General features: G+C 41.3%; 1 protein-coding gene across 1 annotated transcript in view; it reads right to left on the bottom strand.

The window, feature by feature from the left end:
* Positions 1-24,926, bottom strand: part of DOCK8 (dedicator of cytokinesis 8) — a 221,411-nt gene extending 196,485 nt beyond the window's left edge. Inside the window, exon 1 of the mRNA XM_061201215.1 lies at positions 24,630-24,926. Coding sequence (XP_061057198.1) covers positions 24,630-24,682 — 53 coding nt within the window. The 5' untranslated portion in view covers positions 24,683-24,926. The remainder of the gene's footprint in view (positions 1-24,629) is intronic.
* Between the last annotated feature and the right edge of the window lie 1,455 nt (positions 24,927-26,381).

The raw sequence follows: 26,381 nt of genomic DNA, 5'->3' as shown, positions 1-26,381 counted from the left end.
AACAAGCCTTGCAAGCAGCAAAGCTGGGACGAGAACTCAGTTCTCTTAGTGCTCAAGAAAGTCAGCTGTGGTCTTTTTCTTCTTAAGAAAGTTGCTTTAAGGAGGCACAACGGGCATACATCAATGTGTTATGATTTAAAGGGGGCAAAAACACCTGACCAACCGTAACTTGCTGTACTTGTAATTTCCGCCACTTCTAAAGCATTACAGGAAGTGTTTCATTGGGTTGAATTGATTAGTCACTTGAGAGAATAATATATAAATGAAACCTACTATTATGTCAGGTCCCTATATTGGCTTAATCTATTTCCTCTACTCTCATACAGGGACACTGAGGAAATGGAGCCCAGACCATCCCATGGGGGCCTAGGGCAGGGGTCCCCAACCCCAGGGCCGTTAGGAACCGGCTGTTAGGAACCGGGCTGCACAGCAGGAGTTGAGCAGCAGGCGAGCCAGCGAAGCTTCATCTGCCGCTCCCCAGCGCTCGCCATCACTCGCATGACCACCTGAACTATCGCTCGCATTCCCGCCTGAACCATCTTCCCCCCTACCTCCTGGCTGCGGAAAAACTGTCTTCTAGGAAACCAGTCCCTGGTGCCAAAAAGGTTGGGGACTGCTGGCCTAGGGGACTGAGGAAGATAACGAGTCCCAAAAAGCAATGGTGGGACTGGGGGGTCCGGTCCTCTTCCAGGAGGGATGGAGAGTAAAGAAGGTAAAAATCAGGTTTTCAAGGCTAGTCTCAGACTAATGCATTTTAAATCAAACCCTTGTCCCAGGGACAGAACAAAGCACACTGGGACACTCTAAGACCTTGGGGGCACTCTAGGATCAACTTTGTCCATTTTCCAGTTTTCCTTAGATTAGGAAATAACAAGTAGTTTAAATGCATGTTGGCTAGGAATAAAAGTCAACGATAAGCCTTGCCCTAATTTTTGCGAGGAAGTCTACATAGGATTTTTTTTAATAAAAAAATCGAATAAGAAATTTACCTTCAATATCCTCATGTTAACTTATATAGTAATCATTTTCTAACAAATGATAACCTTGGATCAAATCCTGCTGCATCACCTATTAATTGTGTGATTTGGGGCAAATTAGTTGACCTTCTAAACATGGTGGTGTAGGCAGAGGTATAAAGACAAAGAGGAGGCCAAAAGCAGAAATTGTAAAGCAGTAGAAGCCATAGGTGAGCAGAAGCCATGAAATGAAAAGATGTCAGTGGTTCTAGTAGAGGAGGAAGGAAGAGTGGATAAAGAAAAGAAGGAAAGAGGGATACCCCGAGTCCCAAATCTGTCAGGCTATAAGAAATGCCATTTGCAGGTTGTAGGAATTCAGCCCCTATTTGGCTCCATAGCTGGGTGCCTTATGCAGTGAGCAACCTGAACAGCCTTACATGGAGGCCCTGGGCCCGTGCCTAGTAGTAGGGATTGGCACTAACCTTGGCAAACCTGAGATCACAGACCCATCTGGAGAAGTGAGGGACTACTTTGCTCCAGGCCATCATTGGAGTAACATGCCTAGTGTTACTGGAAATCTGAATTTTCATATGAAATCTACAGTTTGTAAGTATTGGCAAGAGAAAAAAAAAACAAAACATTCCCCTTGGATCCGCCGACCTACTGTGCTAAGTAGTTTCCTGTTCTCCTTACTTTGTGTCGTATCCTTAAAATAATTCACTATTAACAGGTAACTTGGTCATTCACCATTACCAGAGGTAATTAGTATCCATAATCCTTGTAACCTAGAAAAGCCTACAGTCGCTACAATTATAAGGCTAGCTCACACTTATTGAGTGCTTACTGTTTGACAGGAACTGCTTTAATTAGCCCACTTAATCCTCACAACAACCCTATGAGATAGGTATTATCTTCACCTTACAAATTAGAAAACTGAGGCCAACAAAGGTTAAGAAACTTGCATAACATGATTGCTCTAAGAGTTAAATTTCTGGCATTTTCCTGTTCCAGCAGCTTAGCAATGGAAAGCCCAGCATGTGAAAGCTTTCTGAAGAAGGGATATTAAACCTTGCATCTGACTACTGAAGAGAACAGGTTTTAGCTTGTCATTGAGACTTTGAACCCAGCTCCAACATCATTAATCCTTCCACAGTAAGTAGTCTTGGAATACGTTCCAAATGTAATTCAAATACCCATATTAGCAATGGTAAAAGATTTAAGAGCAACTACTGAAGGTTGATTTTTCATCAACTATGATTCTCTTTTTTTGTGTAGAGTTTTGTCTCTTCATGTTTCACCAAGGAACAAATCTCAAGCACATGAAAAGTGAAGCCCTTTGAAATCCAAAATCTGTTAATGCACTAAATATTTTGGGGGGATGTGGAATGGAGAAGGCAGAAAAGCTACCTGGAACAGAAATGTTATTCAAGATCTTTCCTCATCAATGATTCATATACGATCTTAACCAGCACTCTCCATCTCCCGACTCCTCACTACTTCCTAGAAACTTGCTCAACTCAGTTCCATCAGAAAAGAAAACCTTCCCTTCATCCTCAAGCTCCCTATCTCTCCCCTTCCCCTGACCACCCAGCCTCCCCTTCCGCCACCCCCTCCCATCCTTAATCCAGGGCTCCCAGGCTTCCGTGCAGAAGCTGCCCTTGACACACTGGGCAGCCAGTGACCTCTTTCCAGTCCTGTTCTAACTTGACCTTTCTGTTGCATCACACACTGTTGACCTTCTCCATCCTTCATGAAACCCCTCCCTGGAATTATACACATACTACCAACTCTCCGAGCCAAATGTCCTTAGTTCTTTAAATTGGTTTTCCTCCCCCTTTCTGTCCTTTAGATGTTGCTAATTCCCAACTGGTAGTACTTGAATAAATTTGGGATTGAGAGGAAAAGGATCAGCAGCTGGTCCAGGTAAGTAAATCTTATTCCTCAAATATGGGGAAGCATTAAATTGAAGAAAAACAGGGGAGGATCCCAGCAATGAAAACCCCAATGTTATGTGGTATTAGAGGGTCCTGTTGTGATGAGTCTATTGTGAATATTTTCTGCAGAGTAGATAGATTATACTAAATGGTCTTTTCTCAAAGGAAATCAGTTAATTGTTTCATTCCTTCAAGAGCCAATGTCAAAGTTGTTGAGCTCAAAATTGTCCAGTTTGATCATTTGGCCCACATGGAAAATTTTGCCCTAAAGAATGCAGAAAGGAATCTCTATAAAGCAATCAATTTCTCCTCTTTTGCCCAACTGAAAGCAGTAGCGCATGAGCCTTGACTGTTTCCTGTCAGTTTAATAATAAACAACCCAGCCCTCTCTTGCCCTCTCATCTTGAACAGCACATGCTCCTAAAGATATGGTAAATGCTTGTGTCAGGACATAATGACAACTTAAAAGATCCTTAGTGTGTGGGATACAGTCAGGAAGATCAGATGGTCACAAGCTGTGGCTCCTCCTTACAAAGCCCATGTTCTAAAATAAGAGAGAGGGCCTTTGGGCCAATGGCAACTTTATCAAGCTTTCAGGGTGTTATGAATTGTTTTGATGCTATAATTAAAGTAATAGAATATACTTAGAAAGGCCAAAAATGGCATGGCAGATGTGATACACTCTAACCAGCCAGGAACAGAGAAGAAAGGTTTGATGTTACATATTGTTTTTGAAGGGACGTTTATTGAGGCTGTCAGATTGGTGCTGACAGTATATAAAACATCACTGACTGCTCTTTTTTCATTTACCTGCGTGGAGAAATAGACGGCAGTCAGAGGCAGGCTAAGACTTGGATGGTGACTTATCTTTGTACTGCTTTAAAGAGGCTACTGTCGGAGAGTAAAACTCAGCGTGACAAATTTGGGATGTGAATACTCTGGTGTAGGCAGTTCTATCCCCAAAAGTCATGCCATAGGGCTATTTCTGGACATGAAAGCTTGCCATTTCCTGGCACTGGCCCAAGATCCTGGGCAACTTCCCAGCAGTCCTTTGCCTCCACCTTCACCCCATCCTGTGAGGTCCCAGGTAAGGGAAGTGTATACAGCAATGACAACAGTTACAAACACAACCAGGTACAAAGAGAGAAATGAGAAGATGGGGCATTGGGTCCAACCTGGGAAGGCATGACCTCCCTGCTACCTGCCTAGAGTGGTGGTATAAACTGCATTCAGTTCTGCCCTCACCTCATTCTGTCCTTTAGAATGAAGTAACAGTATCAGGCCACAAATGCCCATCCATAAGATTATGATGTTTCTGGAAAGTCCCATTTTCCATAGTTCTGCTTCCCCAGGCAGTGACCCTGCATTTGGTAATAACTTTATCTCAGTAAAAATGCAACTAACTCTATGAGCAATAACCCACTGCATGCTCACCAGCCACAAACCAATTCACATTGAAGGACGGATCAGGTAAGGGGCAGTTTTGAAGGTGGTTGGGGGAGAAGAAGAAAGACAAGTACAGACAGAGAGAGCCCTTGCAGACCATGTCTGGATCAGAATCTCAGAACATGCTAGAAGTGGGTGGAGCCAGGGAAGGATGGAATAGGAAGGTGGAGAATCTAAACCAACATCACTTATGTCTCAATTTTCCTCAGGCCCTGATAACTGAATCAGAGAAAAGGGGAAAAAAAGAGCACCTGATGTAAGTGAATGGTATTTCTTTGAAAGGAAGAAATATAAAATTGACCAAGTAAATCTGGTAATGAGTCAGGCCATAAGATGATAGAAAGGGCAATGTTAGTGTTTTGTATAAAAGGCACAGGTCAAGGAAAGCATGGGGAAAAATAGCCAAGCAAGAGAACCAAGGGCTCCCTTCTGGGGCTCTAGGGACACAAGCCCGGGGGGAGAGTGAGTGTGGCAGCATGTAACACCTCAGGGTCAGTGTCCCCCAGAAAAGCCACCTCACGTGAGGCCCCAGCCCACCACATTACTACACCAAACACAAGACTCTTTTTCTTGAAGGTATTGAAGAACTTCAACACAAAGTCTGCACAGATTGCTTGTTCAACTCTGTTTCTTTTTTTTTTTTAATTTATAGAGGAACAGAAAAGAACTTTTTAATATACTTTACATGGAGGCTACAGAATGGAATTAGAAATATTTTATGTATAAACAATAATACTATCAACAGAAGTTAAGCTTGGAAATATTTATTTCCCCAGAGACTGCCACACTTTTGAAACAAAGATTTCTCTGCCATAAAACAAGTTTGAATATTTTAAAAATGACAAATAGGCACCATAAAAGATCTCCTGTCAAAAATACCCTTCTTGATTAAAAGATTAGAAAATTCATGTAAATTCTACAGGCTCATTAACTTGCTGTATGTGATTAATTTTCAAATCGTGGAAGCAGTGAAAAGACATAAAATAGCAATTCGTAATCTGTTTCTCCAGCTGACAAAGAGACATTAAAAAACAAACAGCATAGCCAGGACATGGAAGCAACCCAAGTGTCCATCTACCGATGAATGGATAAAGAAGATGTGGCACATATATACAATGGAATATTACTCAGCCATAAAGAGAAATGAAATTGAATTATTTGTAGTGAGGTGGATGGACCTAGAGTCTGTCATACAGAGTGAAGTAAGTCACAAAGAGAAAAATACCGTATGCTAACACATACATATGGAATCTAAAAAAAAGAAAAAAAAATGGTCATGAAGAACGGGAATAAAGACGCAGACCTACTAGAGAATGGACTTGAGGACATGGCGAGGGGGAAGGGTAAGCTGGGACAAAGTGAGAGAGTGGCATGGACATATATACACTACCAAATGTAAAACCGATAGCTAGTGGGAAGCAGCCGCATAGCACAGGGAGATCAGCTTTGTGACCACCTAGAGGGGTGGGATAGGGAGGGTGGGAGGGAGGGAGACGCAAGAGGGAAGAGATATGGGGATATATGTATATATATAGCTGATTTACTTTGTTATAAAGCAGAAACTAACACACCATTGTAAAGCAATTATACTCCGATAAAGATGTTAAAAATAAACAAAATAATAATAAAAAATGAAAATTAAAAACAAACAGCAAATTCAAATTAATAGTATGATAAATAAGGAAATGTACTTCTTTCTATACATCAGGTGTGAATGACAATTAATTTATGCAGTATTCTATTTTGGTTGTAAGTATAAAAATATTTTTATTAAGCATCAAAAGGAAAATATTCAGGTCATATAAAACCTTTTAAATACTCAATATTCACATGTGATCTTCAATGCCAATCAGGAGACGCTAAATTGAATGCTCAAAGAGAAAAAATACTGGTAAATTTCTTTTTTTTCTGTGGCACCTCCATCTAGTTTATCTAACTTACTTGGACTTGCTGAAGGTCTTATTTTAAAACTGGTAAATTACCTGTGAATTACATGTCCACAATCTTGGGATTCAACAGCAAGACCACTTAGAAAAGTGGAATCATTTTATAGGTATATTCTAAAGGTTTCAAATATATATTTGTCCTTCCTTCCACCATAAGAAATAATCCCTTAAGTATTCCTACAGTCCATTTCCTCTGCCTCTCCTGCCTCTGTCAGATAAAAAGTAGGTCAAAAAACCACATTTTTTTGTGTGCCCTTTTTAGTTGTTTTGTTTGCTTGCCTAAATTGTCTGAAAAATCATCTCAAAGTCCCATATCACTTGGTCTAGTGAGTTTGAAGTTTTAACATCCACATCTTGGTGCTAGCCAACGAATGTTGGCTTCTCTGCAAATGACCTGAAATTGTGTAAGTATCAGAGATATTTGGGAAAATGCCTGATACTTTGCACAGAGTAGATGCTTCAAGATATCAGTTTCTTTCTTTAGTCACAGCAATACAGCAAATGGAGCCAACCTATGGTAGGGAGTAGGGTAGGGTCAGCCTCACTGGGGTCCTATGGAGAGAACCTTCAGTTTCTTCACTGTTTTTCAAGATGCCTAATGATTTCATCATTAGAGATGTATTATAAATACTTTGAGAGCTTCCTTTTTTAAAAAAGCAAGTACCCTGGAAGGCTAAATTACCCATGCTGTTAGCTGAAGATGGCCTACTACGCTGTACACAGCAGGCTGAGTGAGGCCTTAGGGGCCTAGGACCTGAAGTCAGCAATCAGCAAAGCAGCCTCAGAAGGTGGGTGACCTAGAATGATAATCTGATGTGGGCAAAACAAATGGCCAGCAGTCAGAAAACCCAGGTGTCCTGTGACTTGGATCCAGAGGTCTGCCCTGCCCCTGGACAGCCCTTCCATCAGCTCCCTTGGAGGGATGCACCTGCCCCCAAGAACTCAGTGAGGCAGCAGCCAGCCATCTTCAAAATTCACTGGCCCACCTGTCATAAGCGACCATAGACGGACTAGGAAGAAAACACAAGTAGGGCCTTCAAGGGCTATGGTGGGGAAGCACCTCCAATAATTTTGAACTTCAAACCTCCACAGCTGGGAGCTAACATTAGAGTTGAGAGGAGTCATGGAATTCTATGGAGGAACCCTGAAGACCTGGGGAAGGCTGGCCACATAAATTAGTTTATTAATTCTTTAATAAATATTTATTAAACATCTACTATATGCTAGGAGTTATGCTAAGCTCTAAACATTGGAAAGTTAGCAAAACCTACCCTTCTGAAGCCTCCAGTCTACTAGGGGCAGGTGGGGTGGCAGGGGCATGAAATAAACAATCATACAAATTTAGGATTACAAATTGTGATACATGCTAGAAAGGAGAAGAGAGTGCTCTGTGTGTATGAAAGGGGGAGATTGTGATGTACTGTGTATTTCTTTCTGTGGACGGTGGTGAAAAAACTTTGAAAGCTAATATTAAAGACCAAGTTAAGATTTTGGAGTAGTAGGTACCACAGATCATCTTTGAGGATGGATGATGGAGTTGTGGAGAGAAAGGGGGACTGTGGACCAAGCAGTCCCTTTCACTGACATACTCTTCCAGAGGGTGTGATGGAAAATACTTTTGCTGTCAGAGTCGTCTAGATTTGGGCAATGAGATAAATGAAATAATTCCAACCCCCTCCCCCCTCCCTCCACACACCCCATTTCATCTGGAGCCACTTGAGGCCTCGGGGGAAGGGTAGGGAAGAAAGAAAAACAGCTCTGCAGTTGGGAACACAGCTGTTGTTCAAACTGGGGCACCCTGAGAATCTTGACATTAAACAAAGCACGCATCAATTAGTAAATATTGAACTGTCAGGGGATCAATCAGATCTTTCTTCTTTGTATCTGAAACTCGAATTTCACTGATGGTAGAGACTAGAACCCAAGTCTGATCCCCAGGGTGGCATCTCTTTCTCCACACTATGACATCTTCCCAGAGAATGAACACAGCAGTTGACTCTCCATCTGTGGGTGTGGTGCAGTTCATAACGTCAGCAGCACTCGGGGACGGGAATGGGCACCGGTTTGAAGGGGCCAGATGTGAATGGAACTGTGTTTGTTACACCAAAACATAAAGAGGTCTCCCGACACCTCCCAACATCCCAAACATTCTCTCCTCCATCTAAAAATCAAGTTTCATCCATTATACCACTGAGCTAATTAAGCCCCTGAGGCTGGGCAGTGCTTTTAGTGGACTGTTTCTAGTTTTGATAACATGGAGGAGGAAAAAAAAAAGACTCTTTAGTTTGAAAATGCACCTTTGTTCATAGCTAATTTCAGAGAAAAAAATCAAGTCTGTTTTGGTCCACTCTAATGGAAAGATAGAAAAAAGTCCATAAAATCATATTCAAGCTGTGATGAAGAGACACCAGCACAGGATTTTCAGATGCTGTAAGGCTACCTCTAGTTGTGTTTGGAGTGGACACAGTCTGTCTCTCTTGGAAGTTAATCCTCTGACTCGTCTGAGGCGAAACGAAACATATTATGGCATATGGAAAAAACAATCTTGATAAATTCCATGGCAAGGTCACGATGAAAACTTATTTCAGCAAGAAAGTTGGCTTGCTGGCAGCAATGCTTGGCAGTAACAAGAAGCAAGCGGTGAAGAGCACGGGTTTGGTCTCAGCTAGACCTGTGTTTCCACCACAGCTTTACTATTTATATCCTTGGGAAAACTGTATAACCTCACAGCCTCAGTTTCCAAATCTACATCCTTGGGATAATAAGAACACCCTTAACCTTTTAGGCTGTTATGAGAATTATACAAGGTAACACATGTGAAGGACATGGTAAAAGTGCTCAAAAAATGCAAGAATTCATTTTTAAAAATAATAGTCATTGATCATATTGTGTCTATCTCTTTCCTTCTGATGTGACAAGAAATATACCACTGATTTCTCAGTTTCTCATTGACAGTCTTCCTCTGTCAATGAAGACAAATTATACAGTTGATCTGTCTACTTCTCAGTAAAACAGAATTTTGAAAAAAGTCATAGTTAAGTTGCTGTCATTTGTTATTGGCTTGGGTCCCAAATTTCTTCTCAAGGACAGTCTGGGACCTGGCATTCATCCTTTTGAGTGGATCTAGTGGGGGAAGCATTTATAAACAAACAAAGTCATGTTAGCTCTGAAAGGGATTTTAGAAATCATCTATTATAACTCCATCTTGAAGAAACTGAGACCCAGAAAGTTGAAATGTATGAATTCTTCTAAGGCCGTGCGGGGTGTGTGTAGCAACCCAGGACAGCTGTGTTCAGCCAAAAGAAAACCTGAATCACCAGGACTACTTGATATGAAGGCTCAGGCTGCCTTTCTCTGCAGAGGAGCAGCTGCTATTTAAGTTTGCTCAGAAAACAAAACAATTTTTTTTAAATGTTAAAAAAATTTTTTTAAACTGCAGAGGAGCAGTTGCTATTTAACTTTGCTCAGAAAACAAAACAATTCCTTTAATATGGAATAAATAATTTGCTTATTTCTTAATCACAAATGAGAATTCAACTATTTATACCAAATCATTTTCCTTTTCCAAAGGAGAAGAGGAAAGAGAAATTAACATTTATCAAACACGTATATGGTAATTTCTGCATAGTCTCATTTAATTCTCATAACAACCCTATAGGATAGTACATTATCTTTTTATGTAACAGATAAAGAAATTGAGGCCAAGAGAAGTTAAGTAGCTTGCTCACAGCTAGTTAGGAAGTGGTAAAATGGGCATTTGGAGCCTGGTGTGACTCAAATATTCAGTGTGATGCGTTTTATTTTTCTTTTCTGAGACCCTGTGTGACCAAGTGTGAGACCCTGTGCCAGGTGTATGACATATGTCACCTCATCGACTGATCACAGAAACAAGGCACCTATTCCCATTTTACAGATGTTTTATTAAAATGCGTGCAGTGCTCTCTGATTTATGTGGCATTTTCATAGATACTATTTCATTTGACCCTGTTGATGTTGGTATTATTAATATTTCTGTCTTACAGGTGAGAAAACTAAGACTCGGGGAAGTTAAAGAACTTTTGAAAAATGCTCCTGTTGGGAATCAGTGGGGTTGGGACAGGAATCTGACTTGTTTGCCTCCTCCTATCCTGACTCAAAGGTTTAACCTGTTTTCTCTCTGCAGTGAGAGCTCTGTGGGTTGTTGTTATTATTATTACTACAACTGTTAACATGAATAAGGAAGACTGATTTCACAGATTATTAAAACGATTAAAAGGCAAATAAACAAGAGAATTCAACCGACCCAAAGGGAACCAGTCACGAAAAGTAAAGTGACTCAGCTTCTCATCAAAGTTCTCCTGTCACAGAGGGGAGATTGGACTATGACATTGTTACTCCTCCGTGGGAATGCAAAGTTTTCGAATGCTTCTTTCTCTAACATCCGAAACATCTTATTTCCTGTCAAATGAAATATTAATTCTAAGTTAATCACTCAAAAGCTTTAAAAATATCTTCATCTTGTGGTTTTTCCTAAAGTGTGTTAAAACTGATTGTTCTCAGGAAAAAAAAAAATGGCTGAGCAACTTGGCTCCTTGTCAATCTGCAGAGTTTCCAATAAGTGTTCAGCTGTACATAGCACTTCTGGTGTCCTTGACTGCAATTAGATTTAAAATAAATTTTTTTTAACTATCAGTCACCTGCCTTAAAGGATAATTATGCCTTGTATTCTTATTATCTCCTCCTAGAATCTCAGGTGCTTTCAGCATTTGCTTTTCATGTTTGCTTCCATTACAGCCTCCACTCTCATACTGTTGTGACTGAGACCACGTGGCTTTTATCTATCCACCAAACGCACAACAAACCAGGCCTACACATACATTTATTGATATTTTGTTAATGGCTCCTCCTTTGTCATTGGGATCCTGTAGCAGAGATGGCTAGTTGACCCCCAAAGATTCATGCTCCCCTTTTGCAGTGAAGATTTGTTGCTGGAAAGTAGCTGCTGGACAAGAACTATCTTCCCCAGCCTTCCTTGCACACCAATGGACTTGTAAGTAGTCCTCACCAATGGGATGTGTGTGGAAGTGATGTGGACCACTTTTGAGTTGAGGTATTTAAGAACTGGAGGCACAATCTTTCACTCTCTTTTCCTCCTGGCCAACAGCTGAATGTTATCAGAAAAACCTGAAAGTTTTTCTGATGGCAGAGCCATAAGGTGGAAGCAGCCTGGGTCCCTGAGTCACTGCTTGGAGGAGAGCCTCCTGACCTGCATCAGACTGTGACATGAATATGAAATAAGATTTTGTTGGGTTAATCCACTGAGATCTTGGGATTATTTGTTACAACAGCTAATTTATTACTAGACCTATAAGCCTGGATATCCCTCCTCATTAGGCCAGGGTCCTGGAATTAGATGAGCTTGAATCTGCTACAAGTATTAATGGGATGGAAGCACCATGTTGCCACAATGGAAGTTCTGTCACTAATTTGTCCCCAGAGCAACTGTTGGGAGCAATGGCAAAGACCATTAAGTTGCCCATCAACAGACATTATCCCCTTCCTTCTAACTCAACCCTAGTTTTGTTGGAGGTGGCAATGTGCTGGGCTAATAAAAACTACATTTGCCAACCTCTCTTATAGGTAGAGTAACAGATCTGATCAATGAGGTATATAGCAAATATCACTGTGGGAGTTTCTGGGAAAGTTCCTGAAAGTTCTCCAGTGGTATTTTGGACTATCACACCAAGCCTAGACTGCCAACCACTGGAATTCTTCCTACTCAAGAAAAATACGTAAACCCCTGATTTATTTAAGCCACTGTTTAGTGGGATTGTCTGTTCCTTGCAGCAGCTAAAAGCAATCCTAACTCATAAAAGGGTGAACCTTCTAAGACAGACCACAGCACATACCTTCCTAACAGGTTGATCTCTCTGCTTCTCTGCACCATTCTTTTCTTCTACTCTCATTAATTCTTCCCAGCCCAGAACATACACTGGACCAGAGCAGTCACTGAATTTCTAAGCCCATTTGGTAACTCTTGAGGATAAAGAGCTCACTGGCCCTTTTCCTAGTCATTTAATTTAGCCTCTAATCCTGCTCCTTTGAATGACACATAGCAATTTTCAAGCACCTTCTTTCTCTGATATCCTCAAACTGCTGCTTCATCTCTGGACTAGAGAGCTCTGCAATCTGGGCTCCATCAACGTAATTATGGGATTTAAGAGAAACCCAGGAAGTTATTAAGTTTATTCACTTGCCTCCAGGCAGGACTGTGATTAGCTCTTCTGGATATATAGCTGTCTTCCATGGGCCAAAAAAGTCTCTCACAAAGCATGACTCATTGGTAACTTTGAAGGAGTTGATTTAATCTGTTCTCAGTTTCCCTGCCAGTGAAATGGGTATTGTGATCTGAACAGAGAATGACAAGACCTTTGGCTTAAATATGTGCAGTTTGAAATGGGATATGATCACTTTTTTTGTTGGGGGCTGTAATAGATTAAAATGGACAAATATTTTGCAGCTCCTCCCATCAAGAGACTTAGCCTACTTCCCTATCCCTTGAAGCTGGGTTGCCTTGTGACTTGCTTTGACCAAGGAATGTGGTGTAAGTAATGTTGTAGGAACTCTAGACTAAGCCTCAAGGAGCCTTGCAGCTTCCACCTTCATCCTCTTAGAATGTCCTCTCTACCATGTAAGGAATATGGAGCCGACCTCTGAAGGAAAAGAGACCATGTGCAGAGAGACAGCCAGCCCCCCAGGGCCCTGGACTTGTGAGTAAGGCCATCTTAGATGCTCCAGCTTCAGTCTAGCCACCAGGGAATTGCAGCCACATGATGCCCACAGCAGGACCAGCAGAACCCAAGTGCTGAGCCCAACCCAAACTGCCAACCCACAGAATCACGAGAAACACTAAACTGCTGTTGTTTTAAGTGAATAAACTTTGAGGTACTCTATTAGTTTCCTAGGGATGCCATAACAAATTGTCATGAGCCTGGTGGCCTAAAACAACAGAAATTTATTCTCACGCTGTTCTGGAAGCCAGAGGTCCAAAATCAAGGTGTCAGCAGGACCTGCTCCCTCTGAAGGCTCTAGGGAAGAATCTTTCCTTGCCTCTTCTAGCTTCTGGTGGTTGCTGGCAGACCTTGGTGTTCCTTGGCATGTGGTGACATAACTCCAATCTCTGCCTGTCTTCACATGGCCTCCTCTCTGTGTGGCTCTGTGTCTCTTCTCATAAGGACACCAGTGATTGGATTTAGGGTCCACCCTAATCCAGTGTGACCTCATCTTAACTTGATTACATCTGCAAAAACCTTATTTCCAAAATAAGATGACGTTCACAAAGACTTAGGAACCTTTTGGCGGGGACACAACTCAACGCACAACACGTGGTTTGTTTAACGTGTAGCTAATATTGGTACTCTTTCCTATAATTTTTGTACTTCAAACATATGAAGATAAATGTAAAGAAAATAAAACAGAAAGGATAACCATGTTCTTAAAGATAAGAACAGTGCCACTGAGTTTCAAAATCTCCCAGGAAGAAAATATCTAAGTTGACTATTTTAATTACTGTTAGTGCCAAGCAAAATTTATGATATATTAGACAGTATCAGGTATTTTAAATATCTTTAGTCACATGTAAGACTTATTTTATAGGGGAAAAAAAAAAACTGCATGCTTTCTGTCTAAGATGAAAGAACCCTCTGTTAGCATTGCATGTGATATTTGTGTGAAAGTCAAAGCCTTGTTAGAGCCTCTGGTTACCGCTGCCCCACTTCTCCTCTGCCTGATCCAAACTTTTGAAAGGAGTGGTCTCTACCAGCTTCCTCCATTTCCTCTGCATTGACTCCCTTCATAACCTGTGAAAGCTGACTTCCTTCCCCACAGCTCCACTAAAACTGCTGTCTCAGAGGTTCACACTGATCACAATCAAGTCAAATCTGATGCCTCTTTCTTTGTCCTCATAATTTTGCATCTGACCTGTTTAACTGCCCTGTTACCTCCCTTTTCTGATAGCACCCCAGTCTGCCACATCTTAGTCAAATTCTTCCTCCTCTCTGTATAGCTCTTCTCTTGCACCAACTAGCAGTGACCCTCTAGGCCCATTCCTTTTCTCTTCCCAGTCTACATCCCTACTTAGAAAATGTGTCCATTCTTCATTCCCAGCCCCATCTTATTGATGACTTCCTAATCAATATTTTCCATCCTGACCTATCATTCAAGCCGCAAGTTTGTATCTCAAACTGCCCATTAGAAATGCTGTATATTTTATGCTCATCTGTACTAGTCAGGGTAGGCTTGGTTTTGCTGTGATAACAAATAATCCAAAAATCTTAGTGGCTTATAAAAACAAAGACTTCCAGAGAGCAATTGTGGCTCTGCTCTAACTGCCTCTACTCTAGGACACAGGTTGACAGATCAGCCTCTGTCTGGAGCATTGCTGGTTGTATAGAATAGGAAGCAATGATATGACAAAGGGCAGGCCAGCTCTGAAAGCGCACCTCAAAGTGACCACATCACTTTCAACAGGGTGAAAAGTAAATTCCTCTGACAGGGAGGAAGAGCAAATATATGGAAATGTGAAATCTACTATATTCTCTTAAACAAAACTCTACAAGAGAAGTACAAAATCATCCTCCTTAAACCAACTCAAGGTCCTAATTTTCATAATTTCTCATTGGCATCCTCTTCATCCAATTTCCCCAGGATGGAAATCTTAGTTGTTACCTCTTTTATAAACTTTAGTTTTCCCAATTACAAAAACACTCTTTGAAGAAAACTTGTCAAATATACATCCACACACGTCACATACAAGGAAACAAAAATCACCAATAATCCTAACACCCAGGTATTATCCAACACTTATCACATGTTAGCACATGTCCTGCTCGCCTCCCTATCACATGTATCAATCTATTTAATCTCTGTAGGGAGATGCACACATACGTACTTTTCCATAAAAAAAGATATCATACTATACATATAGCTTTGTGGCTGTTAAAAAACTTACCAAGATAACTCTAATATTTTCTTTCTCCCCATTATTTTAAAATATCATCTATATGGTAATGATGTGCAGATTTAAATATCCAGCTTTGACCTCTCCCCTAAGCCCCAGATTCCCAAATAAAACTACGTAGTAGGTAATTCCAGTTGAATTTCTAATATGCATCTTAGTGCGTCCCCAATTAAACTCTTGATTCAGCCTGAAAGCCTGTTCTGCATCCAGTCTTCTTTATCTGTTAAAAGCATCAACATCCACACATAACTCTAACCTGAGAGACATCTTGATTCCTCTTTTTCTCTCATTGTCCTCCAATGCCACATCTAATCCATCAACCCAATTTCCAAAATATGTCTCAGAGCTGACGGCTTCTCTCCCTCTATTCTCGGCTCCCCAGTCCTGCCACCATCACCTTTCCCCTGGACCCTGTACTACCTCTCACCTCGCCTTGCTTCTGCTCTTTTCTTCTCCATAGGGGAGCCAGAGTGATCTTCTAAACACAGAGGTCAATCACATCGCGCCTCTGCTCCCAAAACCTTCCCATTGCACTTGGAATAACATTTGAACATTTTCCTCGGCTTCTAAGGACTTTTTATGATTTCGTTTCTGCCTACTTTTCTCTTCATCTCTACCACTCACCCCCCTCACTCACTCTATCCAGACACACTGGCTCTCTTTTCTTCCAACACATCAGCCTTACTTTTGCCCTGGGTATGGCACTTGCTAACTAACTCCCCTGCCTGGTCCTGGCCGGAGCTCATCTCCTTAGGGATGCCTTCCTTTACCATTCTATCCTAAGGTATCCACACACCTGACATGGCCCTTTTTACATTCTCTGCACAGCACTGTATTTTACCTGATATTTCCTTTTCATTTCCTGGTTTATTTCTTTATTGTCTTCCCATTGGAAAAATGACTTCTTTCAGGACAAGAACCTTGTCTGCTTATTCACTGCTCTATCCTCAGCTCTTAGAACACACACTGCCAGGCACATAGTCGACTACAATCAATATTCATGAAATGAGCCAATGAATAAATATTTAGTTGTTTCTCAAGTCCAGCTGATTCCCCTTGAAGTATCTGTTGACGCAGACCCTTTTCTTTCCATGCTCATTACGCCAGCCTAATCCCAGACATCACCTCACATTGGAATGACTGCAACTACCTCCTTACCCCTCTCATGGAGCCTCCTCCAACCCATTCTTTGCACTATACCAGTTTCATCTGTCAATCACCTCCCTGTCCTTCAGGCCTGGCTGAAGCCTCACCTCCTCACCCTCTAGGGCTGCTACTCCTTTCTTCCCCTCTGAGTTATGTCAACATTTCATTCCTGCCCTTAACCCTCACCTGGCCGTGCAACCAAACACCATCTCTTGTGTTCACTTATGTGAATCTGCTCACTCCAGCTGAATTCTGGGGGCATAAACTTGTTGTTTTGGGAGTTTGGGGGTTTTTTTGTTTTTCATAATGCCTAGAGAAAATCATAGGCAATCAAAAAATTCATGTGAGTTGATTGAAATTATTGGGTAGAGAACAAGATACAATAGGCAAATTGGAGACATATACACACTACTATATATAAAATAGATAACTAATAATAACCTATTGCAGAACATAGGTAACTCTACTCAATACTCTGTAATGGCCTATATGGGAAAAGAATCCAAAAAAGGGTGGATATATGTATATGTATAACTGATTCACTTTGCTGTACAGCAGAAACTAACACAACATTGTAAATCAACTATACTCCAATAAAGATTAATTTTAAAAAATAGGCAAATTGGATACCCCTTCTAAAGGGATACTGTGAGAACAGGTAGTGATTTAGAATGAAAGAGTAAAATACCAGTAGGTAAAGCAAACCAGAGGCAATCCTGTTCCCATAGAGAACAGATGGCCAGCACAGCCTTGAAACAACATTTATGGTAAATAGCAGGATAAAGTGCATTTTTAGTGGACTTTGAACCCAAGTTTTTCTACTAGCATAAGGGAAAGGGGATGGTCATTCTGGTGTAAATTACTGCATGAGGACTAGCACACCTTAGGCTACTCTAGTTTGCCTCCCTAACAACCCAGGGCCTCAGGTGGGTAACTTCTTGATGAGACACCAAGTTCTCTTGAGTGTTCAGAGTACACAGCAAAGAACTGACTACCGAGAACTCAAACAGTTCCACCAAAGAAGATGTCTGCTGTGTGCTGAGTACTGCCCTGTGTAGCAACAAGGCAAAGCAGAGATTTGGGGAAAAACATTTCTATCCATGGCCATTCTTCCCAGTTTGTCTAATTTGAGGTATGGTACAATAGAGGAATTACATCTCCCTGATCAAACAGGGGAGAATCAGCCCAACCATTCAGTTTTACCAAGCCCCAAATATCCCCATAAGGATTTTACAATTGGTAGTGTATATATTACACAACTATTTTAATCCCTAAAGAATGACTTCAGAGGTCATACAGGGATCTGGGAGAGAAGCTGAATAGGAAGAGGTAAGAGACATTGAAGAGAAGGGGTCAAGATTTCTAATAAAGTTTTAAAAGAATGATAAAACCAGGTGGGGGTGTGAATGTGAGGAAATGAGAACTTGTAGGGCCACTGGCAGGAGTGTAAATAGGTATAACTTTTCTGGGAAACAACTTGGCCATGTGTAGCAAAAGCTTGAAAAATGTTTCTTTCCTTTAAGCAAGCAATTCCACTTCTAGAAATTTTAAGGGAGTATTTGCACTAGCACATAAAGATATATGCATAAAACTGTTCATCAAGCTCTGTACATTATTATAAAAAATTAGAAACTATCCTAAGACCCAATCATAGAGAATTAATTCAATAAATCACTGTATATCTAATCAACACAATTTTATACAGCCTATGTAAATTATAATGTAGCTCTACGTGGATGAACATGGAGAGTTCATATTTTTAAATTTAAAAAATACAGCATAAAACATGTGCAATGTGATCTCATTTTTCTAAAAATGGAAAGATGTACATCCAAATATTAAAAGCTATAACTTATGGGTAATAGAAATTTTTGCTTGTACTTTCCTACTTTTAATGATGAACATGGATGAAAGAATAGAATGTGGATGAAACACTGGTTCTGCCATTGCCATTTCTGCTTTTCTAATCCTGCATTTGATCTAAACACAGTGGGACATAATATAATGGTCTTATACCCTAGGCCAACTTTGCCAATTTGTTTGATTTCACCGCACCCTGCATACAGATGCCTTCCTATATACTTTCAGAGATATCATTCTGTTTTTATTCTGCGTACCCCCAAGTTGTCAATATAGCAAACTATACTACTAAAGTGCAAACTCTAGAAGCACAGGGACCACACTTAACCACAACTGCATAAACTCTGTTGTAATTTCCTAGAGCCTAGAGAACCTTTATAGCTGCTGATTGGTAATAAATTAGACTGAACATTCGTGGGAAAAGGAATAGCACATTCCTGTTGCTTTAGCCACTGATTATTGACCAAAACATGAATAAGCACCTGGTGTTCACCACTGAAAAGAACTAAGCACTCTTTTTTCTTAGCCTCCTCCAGCAAGAAGTCTGAGTAGTCACATCCCTGTCTGTTACAGGGGATGGAAGGTTGAGGTGTTTTTAACATCATCTCATTCCATCACCAGCTCTGTGTGGGGAGTGGAGATGGGAGACCTGGTCCCCTGAGCTCTCCCTCTCTCCCTAGGTAACCACATGACATAATTGTATTTTCTTTGCCATGTAGAAGTAAACACTGACTTTACATATACATGTGAATTGTCAGAGCTCAAAGAACTCCAATTGAAAAGCTCACCCTGGCAGAAGGTTCTTTCAATTGTACTAGATACCTGAAGTTCAAGTGGAGCTTTTCCAAGAATCCAAAAAATAAATGATTCTGAATGTGAAAGACCAAAATTCTGAGTTCAATTGCCTGAAGCCTCTTCGCAAGGTTTTTGGTCTAGAACACATCCGACAAATGAAGCAATTTCTGAAAGCAACCACACCCCGCTCTGCCATCACTACTAAAGAATAGCACTGTTTCACTGCAGATGTGCATTTAGACATATGAATACATATATTTTATGCTTGCATCATTTTTGCAGACCAAATTAGCAAACACTTCTCAGGAACAGCTCAGTGCCTTCTTCTTGTTCTGGTCTTTATGCCGAAATTATTGGGATTGTTCTTTTTTTATTGATGTATACTTGATTTACAATGTCATGTTACGATCTCAGTACATTGTCAATGTCAATGTCACTTTGTATAGCAAAGTGATTCAGTTTTATATATATATGTGTGTGTATATATATGTATATATATATATGTGTATATATATACATATATATATATACTTTTTCAGATTCTTTTCCCTTGTAGATTATTACAAAAAATGGAGTATAGTTCCCTGTGCTATACAGTAGGTCCTTGTCGGTTATCTACTTTGTATATAGTAGTGTGTATATGTTAATCCCAACCCCCTAAATTATCCCTCCCCGCCTTTCCCCTTTGGTAACCATAAGTTTATTTTCTATGTCTGTGGGTCTATCTCTGTTTTGTACACAAGTTCATTTGTATCTTTTTTTCTAAGATTACTGGGATTGTTCTTAAATGCAATCTGTCTTCTTGGACCCTTGTTTTTATCTTACACAAAATCACTCTCTAATGATAATTATTATGCATCACATTTTGTTCCTTTTCTACAATGATGAAATGAAGGTATGTAAAGTTCTCAACACAATACTAGGCACATAGTAAGTAGTCAATAAATATTACTTATTTTATTATTATTTTAAAATAAAACTGGACTTCCCTGGTGGTCCAGTGGTTAAGACTCCGTGCTTCCACTGCAGGGGACGCAGGTTCCATCCCTGCTCAGGGAACTAAGATCCCACATGCTACTCAGTGCAGCAAAAAATTTTTAAAAATAAATAAATATAATAAAACTGAGACAGTAGCATGGTGTATAGTGGTTTAGGGAGAGGATTCTGGAGCAAGGCTGCCTGCATTTGAATTCCAGCTCTGGCCTTAGCTGTTTGTGACTTTGGACAATTTTCATAAGTCCTTGGTGCCCAGTTTTTCCATCTGTAAAATGGAGATAGTAATTGTTCCTACATCATAGGGGTGAATGAGTTATGATACGCATAGACCCATACCTGCCATACAGTAAGCATTATACAAGCATAAGTCATTATTATTTATCCCTTTCAATCCTTAATGTCCAGAGGATCATTAATATTTTTTCTACATTGTGCATTTTTCCTCTCTTTACCCAAGGTCCTTACATTACTTTAATATTTGATCTAGTTCTATATCCTGTGTTTGAAAGAAACTAAGATTTTGTTTAATGAATTTTCAGAATAGTAATAATAATTTTTATAACACATGAAAGCCCTAAATGCTACTAAGAAAGAAAGGTAGTTGATAAGACTTGGTGCTCATACAAGGAATGTATTATGACACTTAATGCAGCAGTGCCTGAATTCCCCAATGCAAACATAATTATGAACTGCTTAATTCAGATGTAGTCTTTCCTTTGTGCACAGAAAGTTAGTGACAAACTGAAACGAAGACAAATATCTAACACTTATAAGAAATTAAATTTTACTCTTCCAGCTTAGAAAAATTCAGTGGTAGATCTTTTCTCTTGTATCTCCCCAAGCTGTGGGTTCTAGAGAGATGTTCAACCGTAACACATCATACGATCACATCATACAATTACACTTGGTGCTCAAAATGAAACAAAAAAATATCCTATGATGATTTCCAACACATGGAAATTTAGGCTTCATAAGAATATGAAAGAGCCAGGGCAATCATGGGGGAATGGGCACTGGTGGGCATTCCCAGGTTCCTCCTTCACTTTGGTCCTGCCCCTAGACTGGGCAATGCTGCTTGCAGGAAGCCAAAGAATTTGGGAACAATGAGGAACATTCTTTTCCTACTGTAAGGTAGTCTGCTCACTCTTTCTTTAGGCTGGTATGGGCAGAACTCAGCTTTTGACAAGTAAAATTTTTAATATATCAGACTTGAGTATTTCCTTTATAGGAAGCACATTGATTTAACCCCACAAACATTTTTTAATGATAGTTTGTATCATTCAGGGTAGAAAGGTGAAAAAATATGAACCCATACTGAATGTACTGATGGCCATATTTCAACATTGCCTTACTTTTGTAAGTTGATCTATTTTAAAAAAAAGAATAGTACACAGGCATGCAAGGGAAAATATTTTCTTTTCCAACTTCAAAATTGCAAAACATCACACTTAGTTTGTTTACATGTTAAACACTGATCAGAACAATTTGCAATGCTGCTACTGAAATGATGTGTTTTTTTAAATTAATTACTTGCTTGCTTTTAAAGGAAATTCTTAAGAAATGTGGATCAAAATAGCACATGCCCAATTAAGAACACAGCCTTTGAAGCAGTTTGTAATCCCAGCTCTGCCTCTGATGTTTGCATGGCCTTGAACAAATTACATGGCCTGTGCAACTACATCTCCAAGCTTCATTTTCTTCTGTATGAGACGTCAGGTGAGTCTCATAGGGTTTTTGTAAGAATCTAACAATATAATCCGTTAAGCACATAACACAGTGTCTGGGACATAGTAAATGATCAATAAATGGTGCATTTTAACATTATGTTAATACTAGGTAGGCCCTTATTAATCCATTCCTTTGAATAATAATTTCTGCCAAGCTCCTCTGCATAACTCTCTACCCAGTACACAAAATGCTTCCAAAGGGAAAATAGAACCCCCTAAACAGGAATATCCAATCCTTATTTTTGCCTGAGGATTAGGGAACCTTTTAAATTTTATTTAACTTGAGTGGGGCCTTTCTTGGTCAGATTGCATCACACATTCTGTTCCACTGGGTGTGTCTGGTATCCTCAGCACAGAGATGGAAGACACATGAGCAAGAACATCAACCCCAAGGGGGCTCCAACCTGCTACTGGCATCACTGTTCCCAGCCCAGACTGGTCTCTGCACAGGAAGTTCTCCAGCTTCAGCTTTCCTTCCTACCTTTCTTTCTTAGGATCTTCAAGTTGGTGGCAATGGAGATGATGACGACAATGATGAAGCTGATAGTAATGTGGATGAAGCCAGCTAGCATTTATTTAACTTTTATTCTGAGCCAGGCACTATAAGCACTTTGTATATATTATTTCACTTAATCCTCTCAACAGTCATACAAGGTAGGTATTGATTACGATGAATATCCCCATTCAACATATAAAAACTCAAAGTTTAGAGAGGTTAAATAGCATGCCCAGTGTCACACAGTCTGGTGCAGAGAGCCAATCGGTAAGCAGATGTGATTCCAGCCAGGGCCTTTATTCTTTTTTTTTTTTTTTAGAATCTTTGTTTTTATTTCAGTTTTGATTATCTTGTTTTGTTGGATTAATAGACTAGTATTTGTCATGGTTACACAGGTATTATTGGTTTTTTTAATTAATTTTTATTGGAGTATAGTTGCTTTACAATGTTGTGTTAGTTTCTACTGTACAGCAAAATGAATCAGCCATACATATACACATATGCCCTCCCTTTTGGACTTCCTTCCCATCCAGGTCACCACAGAGCATTGAGTAGAGTTCTCTGTGCTATACAGTATGTTCTCATTAGTTAGCTATTTTATACATAGTATCAACAGCGTATATGTGTCAATCCCAATCTCCCAATTCCTCCCACCCTCCCACTTACCCCTCGGTATCCTTACATTTGTTCTCTATGTGTCTCTATTTCTGCTTTGCAAATGGGATCATCTATACCATTTTAAGTAAGTCAGAAAGGGCCTTTATTCTGAACCCCGAGGCTACACCAACCCCACTGCTGCTTTCAAGACTGCCTTATAGGGATTAGTGCAGGCCCTACTGCTCTCCTCAGATTAATTCCACCCAACCCCAAGTCTCTAACATATTTCTGTCAGTCATACCACCTGACCTGAAATAGAAGAGAGACAGAAGAGCAGCAGCTATGACAAGTGGTACATCCATCAGGAACTTCAGTTTGATTTCCCTCAGCCCCCAAACGAACTGCCCCTCCTGCATGGCAACAGGCACGAAACCCGATGCAGAAAAAAATCCCCATAGGGAAATCCCTGATATACTTTATGCCCTTTGACTACTACCTTTCGGCCTCCAACATTAATACACAGTACACAATAATAATTAAACTCATTTTAAAGATGAAGAAATAGTAAGGTAAGAGAAATGGTTTGCTCACAGCTACACAACAGGTGGAAATAAAATGGCCAGTAAAGCTCAATATGCCCTCTGCAAGACCTTACCACCGTATTATTCCGGGCTTCTAATTCCCCGTGGCTGAAACCTCTTCGCAGTCTAGCAGCACAAAAATGGACTGTGGAACTAGCCTTTCACAGGCTCAGCTAAAAGAAGACTAACTAATCCTAGAGCAATGAGGGCAGTAAAATAATAAGTTGACCCTTCAGGATGAATTTCATATTATCTTTTAACCAGACAGTCTAGATTTCTCAGGGCACGACAAAAATGTCTCCAAACACTTGTCAGCAGTTTTCAGTGGAGGGAAAACTGCAGTTAAAGCACCTTTAGTGAGAGCTTTGAGCAGTAGATGTGCTTACATTTAGTTTGTGCAATTTTGATTATGAATTGGATGGTGGGTTGGATCTATGTCCTTAGTTCTTTGCTGGAGTGCTAGAAATGTAAAAATGTCAGCCACAGGCAATTCCTTTTTGTTTATTTAAACGGAGAATTTTAAAAATCACTTTTTCCACTTCATGGCTCCTTTGGACCAGAGAATAAAAATAGCGATGTCAGTAGGAGCCAAACTTTTTTCTGGAAAAATAAAACGAGAGGGGAAAGAGTCCTCCTCAGAACAACCGAAGTTTTGAAGCAGCTGCCTCAAAGCAAAACTCTCCTCATTTCAACCACTTCTTCTCTCGCCCCTTCTCGGAGCAGCCTCAAAGCAAGGCGCAGTTTATGAGAAACTCCGTGGCGTGCCCAGCACTGCTAACCCTGTGTCCTTCACACTACCCGGGCCCGGCCACCTGTCAACCCCGAGGGCGGCGCGGGCGAGGCGGGGTTGGGGAGGTGGCTCCGGGAAGACACTGGTGACAGGACCATCAGGAGGACTGGGGTTCTCGGGGAGGAGCTGGTGAGCCCAGCCCTCGGGCCATCCCGCGCTCAACGGCCCCATCGCAGCCGCCTCGGGGCTCCGGGACTCCGGGGCCCGCCGTGTCTCGGGCGCGTCCCCCGCCCTCCCCCCCGCGGACTCCCAGGGACTCCGGCGGCGGCAACCTCCACCCCCACCCCTCGGAGCGGCCCAGGCGCCGCACTCCACCAGCTGGGGCGGTGCGGCCGCGAGTCCGCCGCGGGGCGCCTCTTACCTGTTGATCTTGAGCGCGAACGCGCGGCGCTCTGCGCTCGGCAGCGTAGCCATGGCGCGCCGCCGGCTCTTCGGCCTCTAGGGTCTGGGGAGGCGCCCAGCGGGGGCCTGGCGCGCCGCAGGGCTGCAGCAGCACGTGCCGAGCGGGACGCGAGCCTCATCTGTCAGTCGCAGCTGGAAACTTCCGCATTTCCACCTTCAGCGCTGAAATCACCCCGGGGGAGGGCCCAACCTCAGAGCTGCGGCGGCCAGCCCTGCCACCCGGCGCCCGGCCCGGCGCGCAGGGAGCGGCGCGCGAGGAGGGTGTGGACCCACCGCGGAATTGCCCTCCGGATGCTCGGACCGCCGGCGCGCTTCTTCCCGGGGCCCTGACCTCAGGCAGAAAGGAGCTCGGGCGGATGACCCGGCGACCACTGAGCGAGGCCGGAAACTCCATCTGCCCGAAGCTGCGAGGCTGCCAGGGCCTGTGGGCAAGAGCTGGGAACGCGCGCCTTCCGCCCGCCCCGCACAGCTGGCGAGGTCGGGAAACCAACCCTGCAATTCTTTGCGCTAGGCCTTGTTAAGTGTTCGCACCATGCCCTGGAGCAGGCAGCTTAAATTTAACGAGAAGAAGAAAGAAAAAACATTGGTGGAAACTTCAGGAGACATACCAACTTTCGCAAACGGTATGTCCGTCATCCTTATTGGGGTGACTTTAAATAAATACAACGAGTCCATGCAAGGAATAAACAATTTTTTAAAACCTGGAGATAAATGCTTTTCTCTGGAGAAACAGTGCACAGCACTTTCCTGTGATTCAAGCATATGCTGCAACCCTGTTTATTTCAGCTTCAGACCGAGAAGTGTACGAAGAAGTCCAGCCCCAAACTCAAGAAAAAAATCAGAAAACTCCCAGTGCTCACTGTGGTGGAAAAGTCTGTGTTTACCGACTTGCTCTAAGTTTTACTCTGCTAGAGCACTCCGTATGTAATGCCTCTGTTTGTCAACTGACCCTTTAAAAAAATACGAAATCGAGATACGTTTGGTTCAAAGCTGCACTACTGTCCAGTAGGTAGCCACTACCCACATGTGGCTATGGACCACTTGAAATTATAGTTAGTCTGAATTGAGATGTGCTGTGTAAAATACGCACCGAACTTTGAACACAGTACAGAAAAAATGATGCAGAATAGCTTGTCAATGGTTTTTTATGTTGATCATGTTAAAACGATACTTTGCATATGTTAGGTAAATATTATTAAAATGAATTTCACCTGTTTGTTTTTCCCTCTTCAGAATGTGGCTCTCATTAAAGAAAATTTAAAATTACACATGTAGCTCACATTATATTCCTGTTGGATAGTGCTGGTTCAATAGAACCTAGTTTGTGACCTAATGTTAAAGTGCCTGAGAAGTGAATTCTGTCTCTTGCCCACTGCCTTTCTTTCTCTGGTTTCAGCTATCTCAGGTAGTTTAGTAATTCTTCAGAGCTGGTTAGGTAACTCTCCTCCCCCTCCCCACTTCAAATATCAATGGCTTTAAGCATAGTATAAGACACAGGTCATAAGTGTAACATTACATAGACTATGAAACGAGATCCAAAGAAAAGAAAACTTTTTGAAATGTGGAGTTTCTGACTTTCAAAATTCTCCCAGGTATGTTTACCACACTGGAATTTATAAGCAAAGATTTACATAGAAAAATACTAAGAGAACAATTCAATAATAACAATTCAATACTTCTTCAAACTGGGAACAAATAGATGATTTGTAGA

Source organism: Eubalaena glacialis, chromosome 9, assembly GCF_028564815.1.
Source record: "Eubalaena glacialis isolate mEubGla1 chromosome 9, mEubGla1.1.hap2.+ XY, whole genome shotgun sequence".
Taxonomy (NCBI): Eukaryota; Metazoa; Chordata; class Mammalia; order Artiodactyla; family Balaenidae; genus Eubalaena; species Eubalaena glacialis.
The sequence above is the reverse complement of the archived record's forward strand: the minus strand, read 5'-3'. Positions and strand labels throughout refer to the sequence as shown.